The 20,212-nt window shown below is 33.2% G+C and overlaps 1 protein-coding gene across 2 annotated transcripts in view; it reads left to right on the top strand.

The window, feature by feature from the left end:
• The first annotated feature begins 3,949 nt into the window (after positions 1-3,949).
• The window catches only part of LOC123527690 (uncharacterized), a 30,983-nt gene continuing 14,720 nt past the window's right edge, over positions 3,950-20,212 (top strand). Inside the window, exons 1-5 of one of the 2 annotated variants that reach the window (XM_045307327.2) lie at positions 3,950-4,301; positions 14,715-15,288; positions 16,708-16,866; positions 17,022-17,669; positions 18,286-18,361. In XM_045307327.2, the coding sequence (XP_045163262.2) occupies positions 14,728-15,288; positions 16,708-16,866; positions 17,022-17,669; positions 18,286-18,361 (1,444 nt within the window). In that variant the 5' untranslated portion in view covers positions 3,950-4,301; positions 14,715-14,727. The remainder of the gene's footprint in view (positions 4,302-14,714; positions 15,289-16,707; positions 16,867-17,021; positions 17,670-18,285; positions 18,362-20,212) is intronic. The other variant, XM_045307310.2, reaches the window with a different exon arrangement.

The raw sequence follows: 20,212 nt of genomic DNA, 5'->3' as shown, positions 1-20,212 counted from the left end.
TTTCAGCAAATGTAATGATTAATCTAAATATTTACCAGATTTCTATGCCTATCAGCCATTCACTGTCAAAATTTCAGCCATGTAGATTGAACAAGAGGGTCATGATGACCCTGGATCGCTCACCTGAGTAATATGAGCTACATGATTCAAATGTCAAACTGATGATTTTTAGAAATTGTTTGGAAAATTTTCCGATGTACAATCAAGTAACCCCTGGGGCGGGGCCAATTTTACCCAGGGGTCATGATTTGAACAAAGTGTGTAGAAGTCTACTAGGCAATGTTACACATCAAATATCTAAGATCTAAGCCTTCTGGTTTATTTTTAGCAAATTTATGAAGATTTCCCTATGTACAATCAAGTAACCCCTGGTGCTTGGTCAATTTGACCCTGGGGGGTCAAGATTTGAACAAATTTTGTAGAGGTCCACTAGGCAATGCTACATGTCGAATATATAAGCTCTAGGCCTTCTGGTTTATTTTTAGAAAATTTTGAAGATTTTTCTATGTACAATCAAGTAACCCCATGGGGCGGGGTCAATTTGATCCAGGGGGTCATGATTTGAATACATTTTGTAGAAGTCTACTAGACAATGCTACATGTCAAATATCTAAGATCTAGGCCTTCTGGTTTATTTTTAGAAAATTTTTGAAGATTTTCCTATGTAAAATCAAGTGACCCCTGGGGCAGGTTCAATTTTGATCCCGGGGGTCATGATTCGAACAAATTTTGTAGAGGTCCACTAGGCAATACTTCATGTCAAATATATAAGCTTTAGGCCTTCTGGTTTATTTTTAGAACATTTTTGAAGATTTTCCTATATAAAATCAAGTGACCCTTCGGGCAGGGTCAATTTTGATCCCGGGGTCATGATTTGAACAAATTTTGTAGAAGTTCACTAGGCAATGCTACATGTCAAATATATAAGCTCTATGCCTTCTGGTTTATTTTTAGAAATTTTTTGAAATTTTTTCTATATACAATCAAGAAACCCCGTGGGGCGGGGTTAATTTGACCCCGAGGTTCATGATTTAAATATTTTTGTAGAAGTCTACTAGGCAATGCTACATGTCAAATATCTAAGATCTAGACCTTCTGGTTAATTTTTAGAAATTTTTTGAATATTTTCCTATGTAAAATCAAGTGACCCCTGGGGCGCGGTCAATTTTGATCCCGATGGTCATGATTTGAACAGATTTTGTAGAAGTCTACTAGGCAATGCCACATGTCAAATATCTAAGCTTTAGGCCTTCTGGTTTATTTTTAGAAAAAATTTGAAGATTTTCCTTTATAAAATAAAATGACCCCTGGGGCGGGGTCAATTTAGACCCTGAGGGTCATGATTTGAACAAATTTTGTAGCGGTCAACTGGGCAATGCTACATATGAAATATCTAAGCCCTAGACCTTCTGGTTTATTTTTAGAAATTTTTTGAAGATTTTCCTATGTAAAATCAAGTGACCCCTGGGGCGGGGTTAATTTTGACCCCGGGATCATGATTTGAACAATTTTACTAGAGGTCTACTAGGCAATGCTACATGTCAAATATCTAAGCTCTAGGGCTTCTGGTTTTTGAGAAGAAGATTTTTTAAGAGGTTTTCTATGTAAAATCAAGTGACCCCTGGCGCGGGATCAATTTTGACCCCGGGGTCATGATTTGAACAAATTTGCTAGAGGTCCTCTAGACAATGCTTCATACAAAATATCTAAGCTCTAGGGCTTCTGATTTTTGAGAAGAAGATTTTTAAAGTTTTTCTTTTCGGTTGCCATGGCAACCAGAGTTCTGCATGGAATTCAATTCTTTAAACAATTTTGAAAGGCGGGCACTTAAGGATCATTCCTGTGAAGTTTGGTGTAATTCTGCCCAGTGGTTTTCAAGAAGAAGATTTTTTTTAGAAAATGTTGACGGACACACGACGCACGACGGACGACGGACATTGAGCGGTCACAATAGCTCACCATGAGCCTTTGGCTCAGGTGAGCTAAAAATAACAAAACTATTGACAGTTTACTTTCTGACATTTTCCACTATATCAGGCCTAAGACCACAGTTATTTTTACTATATGTTCTATATAGGCACTGGACACTATAGTAATTTTACATGCATTCAAACCCCCATAAAAATAGCTGAACTCATTGACAACAGAACTATTCAAGAGAAAAAAATCCAGCCACAGTAAACATTGGGTTGACCGGCTCTTTTTTCCACCATTTTGAACCAAATCACATGCGTATGAAGAATACACTCTAGATGGCCGCAAACAGGCAAAACAGGCCCTGTCAAAAAGTCATGTTATGCATATCCTGACATTCTAATTCTGTCAAATTGTACATGTACCTACTATTTCATATCTCCTCTATTAAATCATGCCATTCATTGCAGGTCTTTCACTCAAAAATTCATCAATATTCACCATCAAACAGAGGAACTATTTTCCGCGTAACCACTTCCAAGGACAAATAACTGTGATCTTGTGCCTATTTGAGGATATATCGATTTATCACCAGTCTGGTAAATGGAGAATAAAGTGAGTTTGTTCATAAAACAGTCTGGTAAATGGAGAATAAAGTAAGGCGAGTTTGTTCATAAAACAGGATTTTTTTAACAAGTTCAAAGTTAAAATATATTCCATAATTATACAAAACGAGGTCAACAAGTTCTGCGTCAGTTAGCGAAATTTTGTTATAGCATATCGGACATTTTGCTGATTGGTGTATCGGGTTTCAGACTGGACCATGAAAATAAAATATTGAAACCTTTGTAATGAGATTGTTCAAGCGGAATTCCGCTAAAGCGATTTCTGTTTCTACATCACTTTACCTGGAAGCAGACGAAACAATATAAATCTTCGGCAAGATGTTTTTATTTTCCTGATGCGATAGCGTAAGTCCGCTAACGAACATTTAAGGGGAAATGCCACAACACATTACATGTTTAAAAGTTATCAAAGCCAGCACAAAAATAATGTATTCATGAAACAGCTAGCTATAAGTAAGGTTCTTAAATACTGCTGCTGTAGAGCATTTCCAATGATGTCAGTATGCAACGTTACACTAGACGCTCTAAATTTTAGCGGAATAAGCCAACAAGGACGTCTTACGATGTACTTTTTTTTCAAAACAAAGGTAACTGAAATGCAACCTCATATAATCATTTATTCGTATCAATTAAACAAACAGGCACGAATTTTTCCCTTTTCGATCTATCTGACAAGTATTTTGTTTTTAAGAATATGCAACAGAAAATCTTATTTTGGCCTTCATGTGGTCTATTTTAATACGTTTATGCAATTTAAAATATCGTCATATCGAAATAAAACGTATAAATAATTGGTACAAAACTTTCATTTTTTGCAAAAGTTTTTTTTTTGTTGTTGTTGTTGTTTTTTCAATTCAGTCAATGCTCAATACCAGGACTGAGGGGTAATCTAAAAGCATGTTATTTAAACCTCTTTTTCATGCTCCCTTTAAAGACATATGGTGGATGTTTTGTGTAATATCACAAATACATGTTTTGACAAGGTCATAGTTGACTGTTTCACTGACTGGCTGATATAGATATTCCTTGAAAAATGACCGTTTACAACAGATAGAATCTGCGAGAAGATATTGAATAAAAGTGGAAACAGGAATAGTTCAAACAGTGTCAGACATATGGTACTCAATGGATCGTATTACATTTTTAGACCAGTTACCTTGAACTTACTTTATATTATAACAAAAAAATAACGAATAAATTCTGAATTTGGAAAACGCACATGTAAAATGACAAACTTTCGAAAAAAATAAATAATTGTACCGAAAATAGGAGGACTAAGGCGCAGATCTGGATTGTAACCTAAGTTACAGTCGCTCAGCAATTCGTGTTTGGTATGTGTTTATATCCAAAACCTGCAACGGACCTCACGGAATTGGAAGTGCGTGCGCATATGTTATATACTGTTTATAGTTGAACATGTTTTTCTTCGTGTAGAAATATTTGTAAACCATTGCACTGCAATTAAATCATATTCGTAAAATCAGATAATAGTGTATTTTGTATTCACTTATCATTTAATGTGATTATTTAGTTTAAGGAAGATACTTTTTCTAAGAAAATGCTAATACAGGCAGGTAGTTATTAGATATATTCAATGAAATAGTTAAAATGAGATATATATTATAACCAGACAACCCAGTTCTTATCGATCGAACTGAACGTTTACATTTGGGAATGCATATTCTAACGTATCAACCGTAGTTAAGTGAATTAGATTTACAATACACATGCAATGGATGTTTATCTCAGAAAATTGAATTGGTAAGATGTTTTTCTTTTAAATCTAAGACATTTCGTACTTTTTGTTGTACATGATAGTTTCTTATATTAAACAACGATCAAATATTACTAGTAATGTATTGCAATGACATTTTGACATAGTCGTCAAATTCTAGCGTGTTTGTGTCTGATTTGCTGCCATATAAACTCTTATACACTAACATACTTTAAAGACCGTTTCAATGACTCATAGGTATGTTTTCTAGCAGTGCTTAGCATGTCAAAGAACAGCAAGAAAATACTGTGAAAAAGCTATTAAATCAGGATCAGGTTTCAGATCACGCTTGAAAACAATACGTTTTGAATGAAGTATGATTATGAAAATTGTTGACAAACTAACAATGAGATTAAGCTCAAAGCTGGTGATTAGTTTTTATATAAGTTGATATATTCACTGTCTTGCCAACAAGTTTATACAAGTGTCTACGTGAGATGTGCATAAACATATCCCTACAGCGAAGGTCATATCTGATATCCGTATTTACCAAACAACGAATAGATTACTGTACCATATTTGATAGTTTAAATAACTATCAACGAACGCATGTTATAAGCTTAATATTTGTTGATAAGGGTTAGGCCAAACCAACTTCATGATTATATGTTTTTAGTCAGAACGACGGAAAGTTATTGGAAAAATAAAATTCGCATGCTTGCATTCAGAGAAAAAAGAAACTAATAGTCATTTTTGATTGATCAAAAATAGCAAATGTTCCGTAAACAGTGTTTAAACATTATTTTATTGCAACATAAAATTTAAAAAAAAAACAAGCATTAAATAGCATTTGTCCGCAACAGTTTGACTTCGCTTTGACTTCGGGTTTCCTTGAATTATTTAATTGTTCCATTTGACTTCAGATGCTTGGTCTGTACCATCCTTGAAATGTTTTTTTTTTTTCTGAAGTTTGTTAAGACAGAAAAACGTGACCCCTATTATTGGCCGCCGACTTAACGATAAAGCTTTTAACAATTCCATCTTATCTTACGAATCACTTTTTGGAACATTACGAAACTTGACCAGAATGAAGATTGTAAATACCTCTCTACATTTAGTTAAAATATAGTTGATTAATATTTTTAGAAACCGCTAAAGATTCTCTTTACTATTTGGTGTGGTGGATCTTCATCGGGTACATCTCATCTTTAGCACTATTATTTTAATATATTCTTTAAAACAACTAGTAGTTATGAACTCCACGGTGGATATTCACAAATAATGGTCTGTAGTGACAAAAGCTATTTCTTTCTCAGGTGCTGCTTGATCTCTTTTCGGAGTCGCAAAACAACTTCTTCTCATGCATCACTTTGTCCATAAATATTTTTGATTGTCTTTTCACAAAGTTTAGTTAAAACAATATCTCGAAACAATAGAAAATTTAGATTGGGAATGTTATTGATTGGCTACTTAAGGCAAGTGGCTGCTTAATTAATACCTGTAGGTGACCGTTAAGGCAGGATGCTATGTATACCTCTATCACAGTTCAAGATTAAATGTGTCCAAAAATTTCTTTAAATCTTCATTTTATCTTACACCTTATCCCCTCAGCCTTAATAATTTTATTGTCGAAAAATGACGAAATGCCTGTGCGTATGTTAGTATACTAAGCTAAGTGCCTGTTATGTGCACAGGTCATACTGGTCAGTGGCTTTTACAAGAAAACACAGTTTCTCTTTCTGTTCCCAGAAATTTTACCCGCGGGGAGATTCATTTATAGGCCTGTTAAAACCCATCAAATAGCTATTTCCAAACATTCACAAGGATTGCGTTTTTTTCATTCGTGTAACATTTGGACCACGAATTGAAATTCGCATCCATCCCATTGTCATTTCGTACTTGTGCACTTATAACCGGAGAAATAATTTACGAAACCTTGGGGGATAAATAAATATACCCTTTTCGATGCTTTCGGTCGCTATGCTGTTTTCCGGACGTTTTTATTTTAATGCACGTGCACTCTTTACGTTTAGCAAAAGAACGCTCATCAATTAGTAAACCTACATAAAATTATCATTAATTTACGAATTGGTTTGACACAATAAAGATTATGTTAATCAAGTAATTTATTATACAGAATACTATGATTAAAGATATATATCGATGGGTGGGGAACAGCAGGCTATAAGCGCAAACGAAGGTCGACAGGTTCAGAACCAGGTGGGATACCTCAGTATTCACAAGCAAACAATAATAACATTTTTAACATTACTAAACAGGAGTTTAGGGCCATGAATAATGACAATAAACTTGTTGCATTTTTTGACATGATATATTGTGTAACCTCTCGACACGAGTGCAAAAACTTGAACATTTATTTGTAAACCTAGTTCCTGAAAACGAAGATTCAAAAAACAAACTAAAAATCCTACAATACAAAAGAATTGATCAGGAGGCAAGAAGTCGTAGAAACAATTTGATTTTTAGAGGTATCCCTGAGGCGGGCTTCAGTGAGAATAGTGAACAAGTCTTTGTCGGTTTTATAGAGGATAAACTGCATATTGATGATAATACAGTGCATAGACTCGGTGCTCCTGCTCGGGGAAAAACTAGACTCATCATTTGCAATTTCGTCAGTCAAAAGGAAGTTGTACTTTCAAAGTCGTATTTATTGATATTACTGCATACACAATCAACCGCGATTATCCACCTTGAATTGTACAAGCGCGCTCTAGACTTTGGCCTCTGTACAAAGAAAAAATACGCGCGGATCTGTATTGATCGGATACCCTGTGAAGCTCATTGTTAACAGAAAGGTAATGCGCGATGAATTCCCCGACTGGCGGGACATAATGCAACAGTCAATGGTCGATGTCAATGAGCCTGTGAAACCTCAGGAAGACTCTACCTCAGAGGTACCCACCAGTAATATGTTTGAAGCACTGCTGGAGTCTGAAGGATCCGGGTTCGAATCCACGACAAGCTCGTCTGAGGAAGAGCCCGACTATAGCCAAGAAATGAACTGACTACAAAAGTGCGCCAACAAAAAGTTGACTGGCCAAAAACAAATCATCCTTTAAATTTATGTGCTAAATCTACCTGAGTTAGGAACGGAGTTACCGCAGAAGAAACGCGTTTGCCAGGCAGTTTACCGAAAATGCCTTACGGAGCCTGCCGGAGGCCCCGCAGACTACAGCGTAAATCATAAGTAGGAGTCCGGGTGAAATGTTCAACAATTATAGCGAACTAGTTTTGACTGTGGGACAATTCCTGAAGTGATAAACTCAGAAACAGGAACTGACTAAAGACACACCTCAGTCAATAAAATTATAGTGTATAGAGTGCGTTACTAAATATTTCAACGCTAAATGTATGCGGTCTGAAAAGGAGAGTCATGTATTCAGAATTCCCCTCACTTTTAAACAAATATGACATCTTTGGCGTCGTGGAAACAAAACTTGATGAGCATGATTTAGTAAAATATTGATAATTATGAGTTTATTGATTTGCCAAGAAAACTAAAATATGAAAGGAAATCTGGGGGAATAAGAGTGTTTATAAAATCGGATATTGCCAAATATTGCGAAACAATAAAGAGTCAATCAGAGTATATTTTGTAGCTCAAAATTAATAAAACTCTAGCAAAGCTAAATCAAGATATAATAAGGAATAGTATATGTACAACCTCTATCTTCCAGGTTTTATAATGAAGATGAATTTGATATTTAGAGTCTGAAATTGCATCAGTTTGTAGTGTGTTTGAATATGTCTATGTTTCTGGAGATTTTAATGCCCAAACTGCAGACCTTACAGATTATATGGAAAACGACTAAAGTTTGTCAAGATATTTTGATTTAGATAATTAATATTAAACTGTAAGTTTCATAGACCAAAAAGCACAAATGGAAATTTTAAAAAATACCAATTAAAAGAGTCTCTCAAGAAAGAAAAAATCATGGCTTCAAATTCATTGATTTACTGAAAAATAATAATCAAGTTATTACGATCAAAAAGCACAAAATTAATGGAGATTTTAAAAAATACCAATTAAAAGAGTCTCTCAAGATAGAAAAAATCATGGCTTCAAATTCATTGATTTACTGAAAAATAATAATCAAGTTATTACGAATGGCAGGTCTAAGACTGACAGAATGGGCAAAATGACCTTCAAAAATATATCAGTTATTGATTATTGTATCTCATCTCTGCTAGGATATTTGTATTTTCAAATTTTGAGGTAATTGAGGTAGATAATTTATTTTCTGATGGACATGTTTATTAGAGTTTTCTCTGAGTTTTGATACAATAAGTAGTCAACCAGATAGAAATTCAGGAAATTAACTCATTATTAGATAAATTAGGCAAACAGGATCAGGTCGACCAATGCAAAATCGACGAAATTGTAGATAAATTGTCAAATAGCTTTCTAACCAGTGCTGAAAATTTTCCACAGCAAACAGTATATCGCAATAAATTGCTAAAAAGCGTATTACAAAGCAAAGAAAAAGTACTACAGATACCCCTCTGAATATAACAGATTAGTGTATAAAATACTTGTAAAAATACAAAGTAGCAATGAATAAATATAATACATAAATTTAATACTGATAACCAAAATAAGCTTAGAAATATTAATAAAAAACAGCCTAAAGATTATTGGAGATTTATTAATAAGTTAAACGCAACTAACAAAAAAGCAGAGCAACCAAATTTAAATGACTTACATAACTGTTTTAGAAATGTGAATAACAGACAAGATCATGATATGGATGAAACTGAGATAGTAAATGATATTGACCTAACAGATAATGACAACATTTTATACTCAGAGATTACTATAACAGAAATTGAAAAATGTAAAGGACTACCTAAAAATAACAAATCTGCTGGAATTGATCATATTCTGAATGAATACTTTAACAGCTTAAAAGATAAAATGCTACCAATTTATGCCTCCCTCTTTAACATAATCTTGAACACTAGATTGGCACCAACTAATTGGTCACAAGGTGTAATTATTCCCGTCTATAAAAATAAGGGATATCCTAAATCTCCAGAAATTTTTAGACCTATCACACTACTTAGCTGCATAAGCAAACTCTTTACCTCAGTTCTGAATGAAAGACTTAATAAATTTCTTAAAACAAATAATACATTATCAGAAAATCAAGCAGGTTTTAGCAAAGATTATTTTGAATTTTATAATTGAGATCTTAAGACATTACAAAAAGAAAATTTTCTGCTTGTTCATAGATTTTAGTCAGGTCTTTGACTCAGTATGGCGAGTAGGTATGTGGGAAAAAAAATTAGCTGCAGACATGCGGCAATTTTTTTCATGGTAATAAAGAACATGCCTCTGAAAATAATGATAAATCCCAATTTTTCTCATGTAACTGCGGGGTTGTACATGCAGTTATAAAGTGTGTTAGTGAAGTAAAGATTTGTTTCTTGATTTACTTGTTGGAGATTGGTGGCGTACATTTAAGAAATAATGTATAGCAAAACAGTGCTTTATAACTATTTATACACGATGGGCGTTTATACGTCTGGCGTAATAAATTCACGAGGGCGCAGCCCGAGTGAAATTATTTCGAACGACGTATAACCGCCCGAGTCTATAGATAGTGATAAAGCACTGTTTTGCTATAAATTATTTCGATTCTAATGTGTTCTTTATTGTAAAATTTATATCAAATATGATAGAACTGTTTCTTTGCGCAAGCATGGCGCCAATAGTAGGTCTTTGTTTATACACGCCAGGGCCGGAAATGGTTATACGTCTTGCGGCAGAATTCAGTTCGGGCGAAAATTATTGCGAATTATTCAGCAAAGCGAATAACTAACTCAGTATGTTTGTAAATTAATCAACACATTTGTGCAATGTACCATTTCTTTTAAAACATGTTACTAAGTAAAATATTTCATGGAATTTGAAAGCGCTATTTCTTGATGCGTACATGGCGCTTAATATCACGTTGACGTGACGTCAACGTAATATCGTTGTGATGATTAAAGCATTGTTAGTCATATTAGAATTCATTGTAAATAATTGCTGATTTGCTCGGCGAATATTTTGGTTGTTTGGTTGTTTAATTGTGGTTTTGTTTTGCAGTTGATACTTTGGTTGTTGGCGGTTGGGATTGTTTGTTCTTTTTTGAATTTGAAGTTTATAATGTGGTTGGTTGTTTGAATTTGTGTGTTGATGGGATTTTTTTAGTTTTAGAGGTGTATGGATTGATTTTCTTCAGTTTGATTGTGTATTGTTTCGAATATATATTTTGCACCGAGTTTGGCAGATTAATTGTTTGGTTTTGAATGTTTCTTGGTGAAAACTTGTGCTGGCCGAGCATAAGTATTGAAATACTTGCGATATTTTGTATATCATATATACCTGCGTTTATGTAATAAAGCTTGACGAAAAGCGGTACCGATCAATCCCGCGGGATTCTGCAGATGTAAAAACACGAAAACACATCCGTTAACCCTACAAAAAAGTCTAGTAATTTACTTTATAGGAGTATCCGGGCACTGCTATTCAATTGTTGAGCTTTGTTCCTCAACCTATGCGTCCGTTGCTACGTTTATAAATAATCGTCTATCCATATAATAATGGAAAAAGAAACTAAGATATTTTTAAAACTTTTTAATAAACGAGACAAATAACATGCTGCAATGCTCTTAAATTCTGAGCATCATTTAAACTTAAAAATGTTTAAAAAACATTGTACAGTACGGTTTCATAGGTCATAAAATAAGAATTGCCTAAGGTCTATAGTATCAGTGTAAATTATATATTATATTCCAATATTTTGATATGCATTCTCCTCTACGTCCTATACATTCCAATACAATACTCTACTGACGGATGCCGTACAATACTATACTGATAACATCACATAACCCTTCCCATGATTTCCTTTGTTATTTTCGTCCGCCATTATCTGATAGAAAGATAGATTATCATTGTATTGTAATAAATATGTTATACATATATTTACAGGTATGTTCCATATAGTATTTAATACACACTATATATGTTATGTTTTAGTTAAGTCATACATTGCTTTATAATGTATTTGTAATATGCTTTTAATGAGAAATCGTATGTAATGTTTTACGTGAACACGTTTGTTATTGTTGTCCGCCATTATCTGATTAAGTAGGCAGGGAGGCAGCAGGCGGGGAGGCAGGCTGGCTGGCTGGCTGGCTGGCAGGCAGGCAGGCAGGCAGGCAGGCAGGCACAGACAGACAGACAGACAGATAGGATAGGATAGGATAGGATAGGTCCTAGGATAGAATAGGATTGGATTGGATTGGATTGGATTGGATTAGATTAGATTAGATTAGATTAGATTAGATTAGATTGATTGATTGATTGATTGATAGATAGATAGATAGATAGATAGATAATCAGTGTATTATAATAAATATATTATACAGATATTTACAGACTTCCTCATACAGAACCCATATTGCATAAAAGTCCCCTATGACATTAATACAGGTTTTCTCTCCTATTAAAACACCCCCGAAAAGTTACAATAACAGCAGTTTTATGCTAGAATGTAATTACTTATTTAGCAACAAAACAAATATATGTTGTTCAGATTTTTAGGGTTGCTGTCTTTATTTGTTTGTTGGGTTTTTTTTCGACAAATGATCTATTTAGTCAATAAGTTTTTTTTTGTTGTTTTTTTTTTTTCAGTTGAAATGCAAGCATATTGCATAAACCTCAATTTGAAAACAAAAAAGTAAAATAATTGGGTCCGTGCATGATTATAGTTTTAAAATATGTTAAAGAAGGCCTGGATCCACTCTGAGACCAGCAACAATGTTTAGTTCTCTCGATGGAATCATGCGTCGCGTATTTCTGTCTATTAAAAGAAAAAAATGTAAAGCATAAATGACGGCTTAATCTGGTTTCTGGGTTATCATAGAACTATCTGGATATCCAATTGAATTGCGTAGGATAAAAATTGCCATGACATTATGACTGAAACATGTTTTCATAAACTAATAGCCAGGCGGGCCTTCGTATTTATGTAGTTTAATATTTATAAAAGATATAATATATATGTCGTAGGCCAAACTGGAATCTAGGCAGATCCGGAATCGGTCTAGACCAAACTACAATTCTAGGTTGGTCTAGGCCAAACTAAAATTCTAGGTTGGTCTAGGCTAAACTAAAATTCTAGTTTGGCTAGACTGTTTCCGGATCTGCCTAGGCAAAAGTGGAATTTTCTTGTTTAAGAATTAACATATTAATCGATGCTAGTTTTCACCTCACAGGGGCACCAATATAACATGTGTTTAGATGATGATGTACAGTTTGTAGTTTGTTTTTTTTGGGGGGGGTGGGGGGGGGGGGGGGGGGTGCATATAATTCATTCTTTCATAATGAATGGAAAACAGACCATAATATTCAGTTTTAGTTTTTAAAAAACAAATAAATATGATTATGACATTTTATTGATAAAAAAAACTCAGTTCAGCATTAAATAGTAGTTAATTATAATAAAATGAATTAATTAATATTTTAATTGCTAGTAAACAAGATGATATTATTTGTTTTTATCTTTTGTTCCTGTGAAAAATTGATTCTTCAATTGCACACACTTGAAGATGAAAGGCCTACCTTTATAATTGTTACTCTTAAACAAGATAATCTTCAAAAGAAATTGTTAATAATATTTTAATAGGGTGAAATATTGGGTTTTATGATATGATTTTGGGACATGTAAGTATCCCTTTTTAATAGTTTTAATAGAGCTTTTTTTTTCTTTTCCTTTAGTGCTTTAATGCAAAACAATATAAACCAGAACATGGATTTTCATCTATTCCAAATATATTTTAAAATAAGTTAGTAAGAAAGATTCCAGTTTGGCCTTGGCAGATCCGGAATCGGTCTAGCCAAACTAGAATCTGCTTAGATTCCAGTTTGGTCTACGACATATGTCGTATAAATCCTGCAAATGCGTGAAACCATTTATTCCTTGTAAACGTGCCGGAAATGAGTCCAGGGAAACATCAACAAATTGGTTTAAATCGGTGTGTTTAACTTTATATAGATGTATAATACTGTAAAGGAATTCTGCTTAAAGCGTTGCTAGAGGACGTGAGGAGTGTTGCATATTCAATTACCTCTCATAAACAGATTCAGTCAAACCCAGTATGATATTTTTTGCTTGGATGCATTACCTAGCACAAAAGCAGTCTTGAATTGTCGTGTGGCACCTGTATAACGTCTTCCCGTACATGGGATCAGTGAGGGTTTATATAATATATATATTTTTTTCTGGTCCTTTAATAGTTACTCGATCGCAGTGTTTGGGACAGAAAGTTCAAAACTGGTATTTGATATTTGATGTATATGTGAAAGCAATTGTAAAACATATAATGAGTTTGCCTAGGCTTTCTGGTTTATTAATAAAAACTATCGAATGTATACATACTAAGTGGGTCCTTCCACGAGAAAACCTGTATCAGAAACATGATATTATTTTTTTTTTGTTATTATAAATAGTTTTAAATACTGGAAACTCATTGTTTTTCTTGAGTTTATGCAGAAACTGGAAACTAGTACAAATGTACATTGTAATTCAGTTGTGTAAGTCAACTCAAATTCTATTACATCTGAAAAATAAATGGTATATGTGTTTTCATAACAAATGTAATTCAAAAACATGCAAGCACCATGTGAATACATAGGTCAATGACTAGGTCAAAAACTACTCAGATTGATTTATAGGTAAAACCTGTTCAAAATATCTCTAAATATTGAAATGTATAATATCAACTTAATGAGAATACATTATTTATGGCATAAATGACATGAAATATACGCATTCTGCAGGACAACTTCATTCTGATTTCTCGACAAGTTGGTTTAATGTCCCTAAATGTATTTGATGACTTACTTAAATTCATTGTAACTCTTGAAAAAATGAAGATAATTTCTGCAAATGTTTAGATTTGAGAGGTAAACAATTTTCTTTATATTTTTTTAATTGCTTTTTGTCGCTAACAAAGAGTTTGTGACGAAACGGCCCAAAAATATTTTTCTGGTGAAAGTAGATTGAATTTGTTACATAGCGTATAAAATATTTTCATTCAGTGCAAAGTGCAGTACTTTGTTGAATAATTACATAACACGTTACCAATTCTTTTTTGTTTCCCAAATGCTTACTTCATGACTGAAATTGAATTTACCATAAGTTCAGTCGTTTCGTTCTCCTGTTGGTCAAATTATTTTATCATGTAGACAACTTTCCATCATTTAAAAACTTAATAATACTAAACAGCCGCACCATTTTGTGTAGGCAACTTGTCACTACAGATATTGTTAACAAATATCACATTATCATCGCTTTTTGAATATCATTTCAACTTTGACGGAATCTTGTGTAATGATTACCATCTTAGTGTCGTAAAATGCACGCATGTTAATATTGTTCTTGCAGTCAAAGCTAGAAAATGGATCACAAGGCGCAGCTTGAGAACAAGAAATACAGGAACTGGGTGAGGGCAGGACTTGGTATTAAATATGTAAAAGAAGGCTTGGAACCATTTTGCGACCATCTTGTTAACCAGCAGCATATTGCTATCTTAGATGAAGTTAAACGGAAACACAATCTTTCGGCCGTGTCATGTGGACTTTGCGATATAAGCACACTGCAGCCGGATCATGTCCAAACCAAAACAAGACAGTGTCCTCTCGGTCAATCTCATTGTAACTGTCTACACACACGCGGGAAAACGCTTTGTCCCAGCAATGTATGTGGTGCCATATATGACGAAATTATTACGCGTCACGCATCCACTCCGCCTGCTCCGTACTGGAGAAACACAGATGCACATCAGTGGTGTACTGATCCTTGGGCTGTTGCAAAATGTTTCATAAATGCTCCTGGATATGACGACAAGATAAGAGTAGTTGAGTTTGACTGTTCTGGCTTGCTGCATCTGTTGATTAATAACTTAGAGTTTCATCAACATATCCAGTGCGTTATATCGGGCAATGATGCTTTCTCAAGGGTAAGGCACAAATATACAGTATGTTTAATTAATTAGTTTGTAAGAAGAAGCTTATATATACTTTATATGAAATGCGATGAGCAGTTTTAACGTATTTTATGAACAAAAATGCCATCTCAATCTTTTTGTTACCTAAATTTAGCTGATTATTGTATTGAAAATGTAATTTAGAGGTGTTTTCTATTCTAAGATATCTATCCGAGGGAAATTAAATAAGAGAGTTTAATAAAAAAAAAAAGGAAATTAAATTGCTGTTGATATCCTGTTTACACTGGCACATTAGGGAAATCACCGCATATTTTGAGCTTGAAAAAACGATACCTCGATGTTGAAAAGTCGAAACTGCATTGATAAAAAACACAGAATTGTGATACTAAACAATCAAAAAACGAAAAGAAGTCGAAATTATTTCATACTTTTGTCATCTTACTTTCGACTTTGCACCATCGCGGATTCGTTGTTTTGACTTTTAACATCGTGAGTTCACTATTTCGACTTTTCAACATCGTAGTGTTGCGTTTCACCATCGCAATTTCGATTATTTACCGTAGCATTCGTGTAACACATGTACAACGGATCCGAAACAATTAGACGAATACAAAAGTAACAAAGTACATTCATCTTCAAACGACATGATAACATTCTTCCTCAGGTGATTGTAAACAGACCTGTGCGCATGAGGGACAGGAAGGTTACTAAAATGTTGAAATGTCGAAATAACGATATAATGATATAAAATGTGTAAATGTTCTTTTAAATATGAGCGTTATTTACATATACTGTCATGATGTTTTAAATATTATTTCTGTAGACTTAAAGATGAATGGTCTTTCACTTAGAAAGCAGACAAGCAGATATAACAGAAAACGTTAACCCTACGAAAAAAATACAATGCTTATGTTGTGATACTTTGGACATTGAAGACGAATACTAATTTATTTGTATCTTTAGATGTTACGCCGATATAAATATCTTAAAGTTTATTATTATAAGATTCCAACATATATAAGTTTATACAGCTTTTAAATACAAATAACAAAAAAAAGAAGCTCTTACTATGAAAATATATCTTTGACTGCTTAACATGTTCAACGCTCATATTTCATGATCATTCTCCATCTAATTACACTTATATATGTTTCATAAAACCCAATATTGAAAATAACTTTTGTATCATATCCTTTATTTCATGTTTATTTTCACGTTGACAGTAGATATGTGAATAAGGTAGATCATAGACGATGTACTACAAGGCTTCATAAAGTAGTCGTTTTGTTATGTTTTGTTCTGTCCTGTTCTGTTTTATATACACATACCAAAGTCTATGTTTAAACAATTATTCAATAAAGTTAGCATTTGTGATAGAAAACTATTTGTCTAAATTATATTTCTTAACCTTGTTTAGATGATGTATTGTAGGTACTTCAACATAGAAACACTATATTTCATTCTAACAATATGGAACTGGAGGACAACGACTTTGCACTTTATGTAGATGATATGATAAAACTGCTAGAAGATGATAAAGAAATCAAAGGTAGACCAGAGTCTAAAGAAGCGGTCAAGAAACTGCTTGAGGTAATATTCCTTACTCAATCTGAGTTCGAATAACTGAAATAATTCTATTAATATGTAAATGTATGTTCTTTCCGCATGCATATATAAAGTTTATTTAAAGTAATTTTAAATTCCACTGTATGAATTGTTCCCAATATTTTATATCTAATTTACAGCTTAAGCAGGAAAAGTTTATAATAACAACTACAGATGAATCCGAAGTCCGTTGTATTGCTATGGCTGCAATCAATGAGAAGGAAAAGAATCTTGAACAGAAGATAGTTGACGCAACGGAGGATATTGGAGTGAAAACTGATGAAAGTGAACAACAGATAAGGAAGATAGGTTTAACTGTGAAAGATGAACTCACACAGAAAGGGGTAGAAATGAAAGTTGATTTGAGAAAGACAGAAATTGACTTAATAGGAAGACTTGAGCAGAGAGAAAAAGAAATCATGGAAGCACAGAGGATTAGAGAAGTAGAATCTACAAAGACGATGGATCAAAAAGAGATAGAATGCAAAGAGAATTTGAGAATGACAGAAGTTGATTTAAAACTGAAACTGAAACAGAAAGAGTTGAAAATCAAAGAGAATTTGAGAGTGACAGAAGTTAACTCAAAAGAGGGACTTAAGCATGAAGAGATAGAAATTAAACAGAATTTGAAAGTGATAGAAGAGAAATCAAAAGGGAGACTAGATGAAAAAGGGAAAGAAATTGAAAAGCATTTAGAGCGTAAAGGACAAGATATACTTTATGAGCTTGAACAAAAGCAGTCAACTCAGATTCAGATCGAAGCCAGGGGTAGTGAAGACATTAGTAAGGTATTATTATTATGTAGATACTGCATTAGAGAAATATGACTATCGACCGAGACTAACGTCTCCGTTCATTTTGATATCCTCTCGGGAATGCAAGACTTTTATACCAAAAACATATAAAAGGTCCAAGGAAAAAATCAACATAAATGGTTAAATAAATTTATTGAAATGATATAAGATATAGGAAATCACCAAAATTAAAATATATAAATAAGCGCCTGGTCAATTTTAATCGTTGCAGTCCAAATGCGAAAGTAGTGGAAGATAAAATAATATCAGATGCATAGGAAACGAAATTAATGCTTTTGAGCATGAGCTATTAAAATACTGCGGAATATTATATTATTTGAAAGTCAAAAATGTGGGAATTCGGATTGGACATTTAGATGATATATAACACTAGAGTACTATAAAACATAATACCTATTTAGATATCTTTATTACAATGCATTGTTACGTAATTTCTAAAACACATACTTTATATTAACTAACATGACACTACTGCGCATTTGTTTTAAACAAATGAAAATATTTAACCCTGGCATTATTAATATAAGCGCTTGATCGTGGATCAAACAATAAACGTTAACATTTACATAGTTAAATTTCTCTGATATAGGAAGCAGCAGAAGATTTAATGAAGTCCGGTCCTCGTTGCACGCCTGTACAGTCTACTTATGAAAGAAAGAAAGCAGGTAATTCTTACATTTACTCAGCATCTAAATAACATTTTATATCATTATATTAATTGTATTGTTAAAATGTGATAGTCTTATTGGTCTGTTAAATTCCTTTTTGTTTTATTGAGTTGAACAATCTACCTGCCTTAAAAAAGCGGGACTGAAGCAATATTATCAATTTGATTGATATTCGTCATCAATATTTAAAATAATTCTATATTTATCAAGTAAGATTTGAATATTGACAACATTACTTCAATATTTTTTTTAAATTACAGTTTCATATTCAGATAAAATTATGTAATTGTTCACAGTCTATCTACTGCTAAAATAATCCTAGCAAGTCATCTGAAAGTATGAGATGGTTCCGTTTAAACCTTATAGTACTTTGGGGCCTTTACATAGTAAAACAATTCTTATCTCCTTAAAACTATTAATAAGTAATTCTATTACAAGTAAATAGGTTTGAACGTTATTAATATTTGATCATATGTCAGTGTTTAAAAAACATATAATGTTGAAGGTCAACGCAAAACTTTTTCTGAACTTAAACTTGTCAACAAACAAATGAATGTTAGTAAAAAGTTAAATTCCACATAATTTTACATGGTGAATTATGTTAACGACATAACAGAAAATAACTACTGCCTATAAATAGGCTAAAATAAGACATAAGACTAAGAATATAATCATACATTCTATGGAGTAAATAGAAATCGGAAATAAATCAGAAATGTATTTTAACCCTAGTAAATTCCAGATTCTTCAAATTTTCTAAAATAAACATACAATACAACATGATTGATTCTTGAAACCGTAAACTGTATAATAACATGGATAAGCCTATCAGACGACCTTTCTTTCAGCATCTATATCGACAAAATCTGCACAACAGGAAACAGAACAAGTTTCATTAAACGTAACATCCAAACTAAACACAAAAAGGTGAAAGAAATGACATACAAAACTTTTGTCAGGCCTCAGATTGAAAACTCGTCTTCAGTCGGGTCACCCTACACTAAACTCAATATCATAAAAATAAAAATGGTACAAAGACGTGCAATCAGATGCATACATATTAACAACTATTCCACTCAAGACAGTGTCAGTGTCTCAGATACGCATATTCACTTTGTTTCAGAACTTTGGAGAAAAACTTATTCAAAGCTAGTAATGTTTTACAAAATTGTCTATTCACTAGTAGTTATTCTGCCCCCAGCTTATTTTGCCGGCTGAGACTGACATGTCAGACACATCCTGGCCTATGGAGTAATCCGTATAGTGCTAATTATTATAAATTTTCCTTTTTTCAAAGTACTCTCGTACGGAACAACCTCCAGTCTGAAATTATTCTCCTGACCACGCTTGAATCTTTTAAGCAGATTGTATGCAATTATGCATGCAATGATTGTTAGTTATAGCAAAATGTATCTTTAACCTGATTTTACTACTCTGTCTGTATATCTAAAAAAGATAATAGGTAAGGGTATATTTCTCGGAAGCAAAGAGCACCACAGACACAGCCACAGAGCCACGCATTTTCAAAGTAGGCCCATAACACTGTTTTCAGTATAACTTTTCCACTTTAACATCTCACTGACCATACTTTTGTAAAAATCTTTTCTCTTGACCGTTTGTTAATAATACACGAAAGGGGAATTAAACAGAAATCGAAGATAGGTAGGAAGGATAAAATGCAACAAAACGAATGATACACGACTTGGTTTGATAAGTATGTTCATGAGGGGTAATACAAAGTGTATCACGCCTCCTGGCACCGGCTTTAGCGGAATCTTACTACAAAGGTGTTCGGAAGAAATAATATGATAGTTTATACCATCTATAAAAAAGATCCTTTGGAAGCAT

The sequence above is a fragment of the Mercenaria mercenaria genome, chromosome 1, assembly GCF_021730395.1.
Source record: "Mercenaria mercenaria strain notata chromosome 1, MADL_Memer_1, whole genome shotgun sequence".
NCBI lineage: Eukaryota > Metazoa > Mollusca > Bivalvia > Venerida > Veneridae > Mercenaria > Mercenaria mercenaria.
The sequence above is the reverse complement of the archived record's forward strand: the minus strand, read 5'-3'. Positions and strand labels throughout refer to the sequence as shown.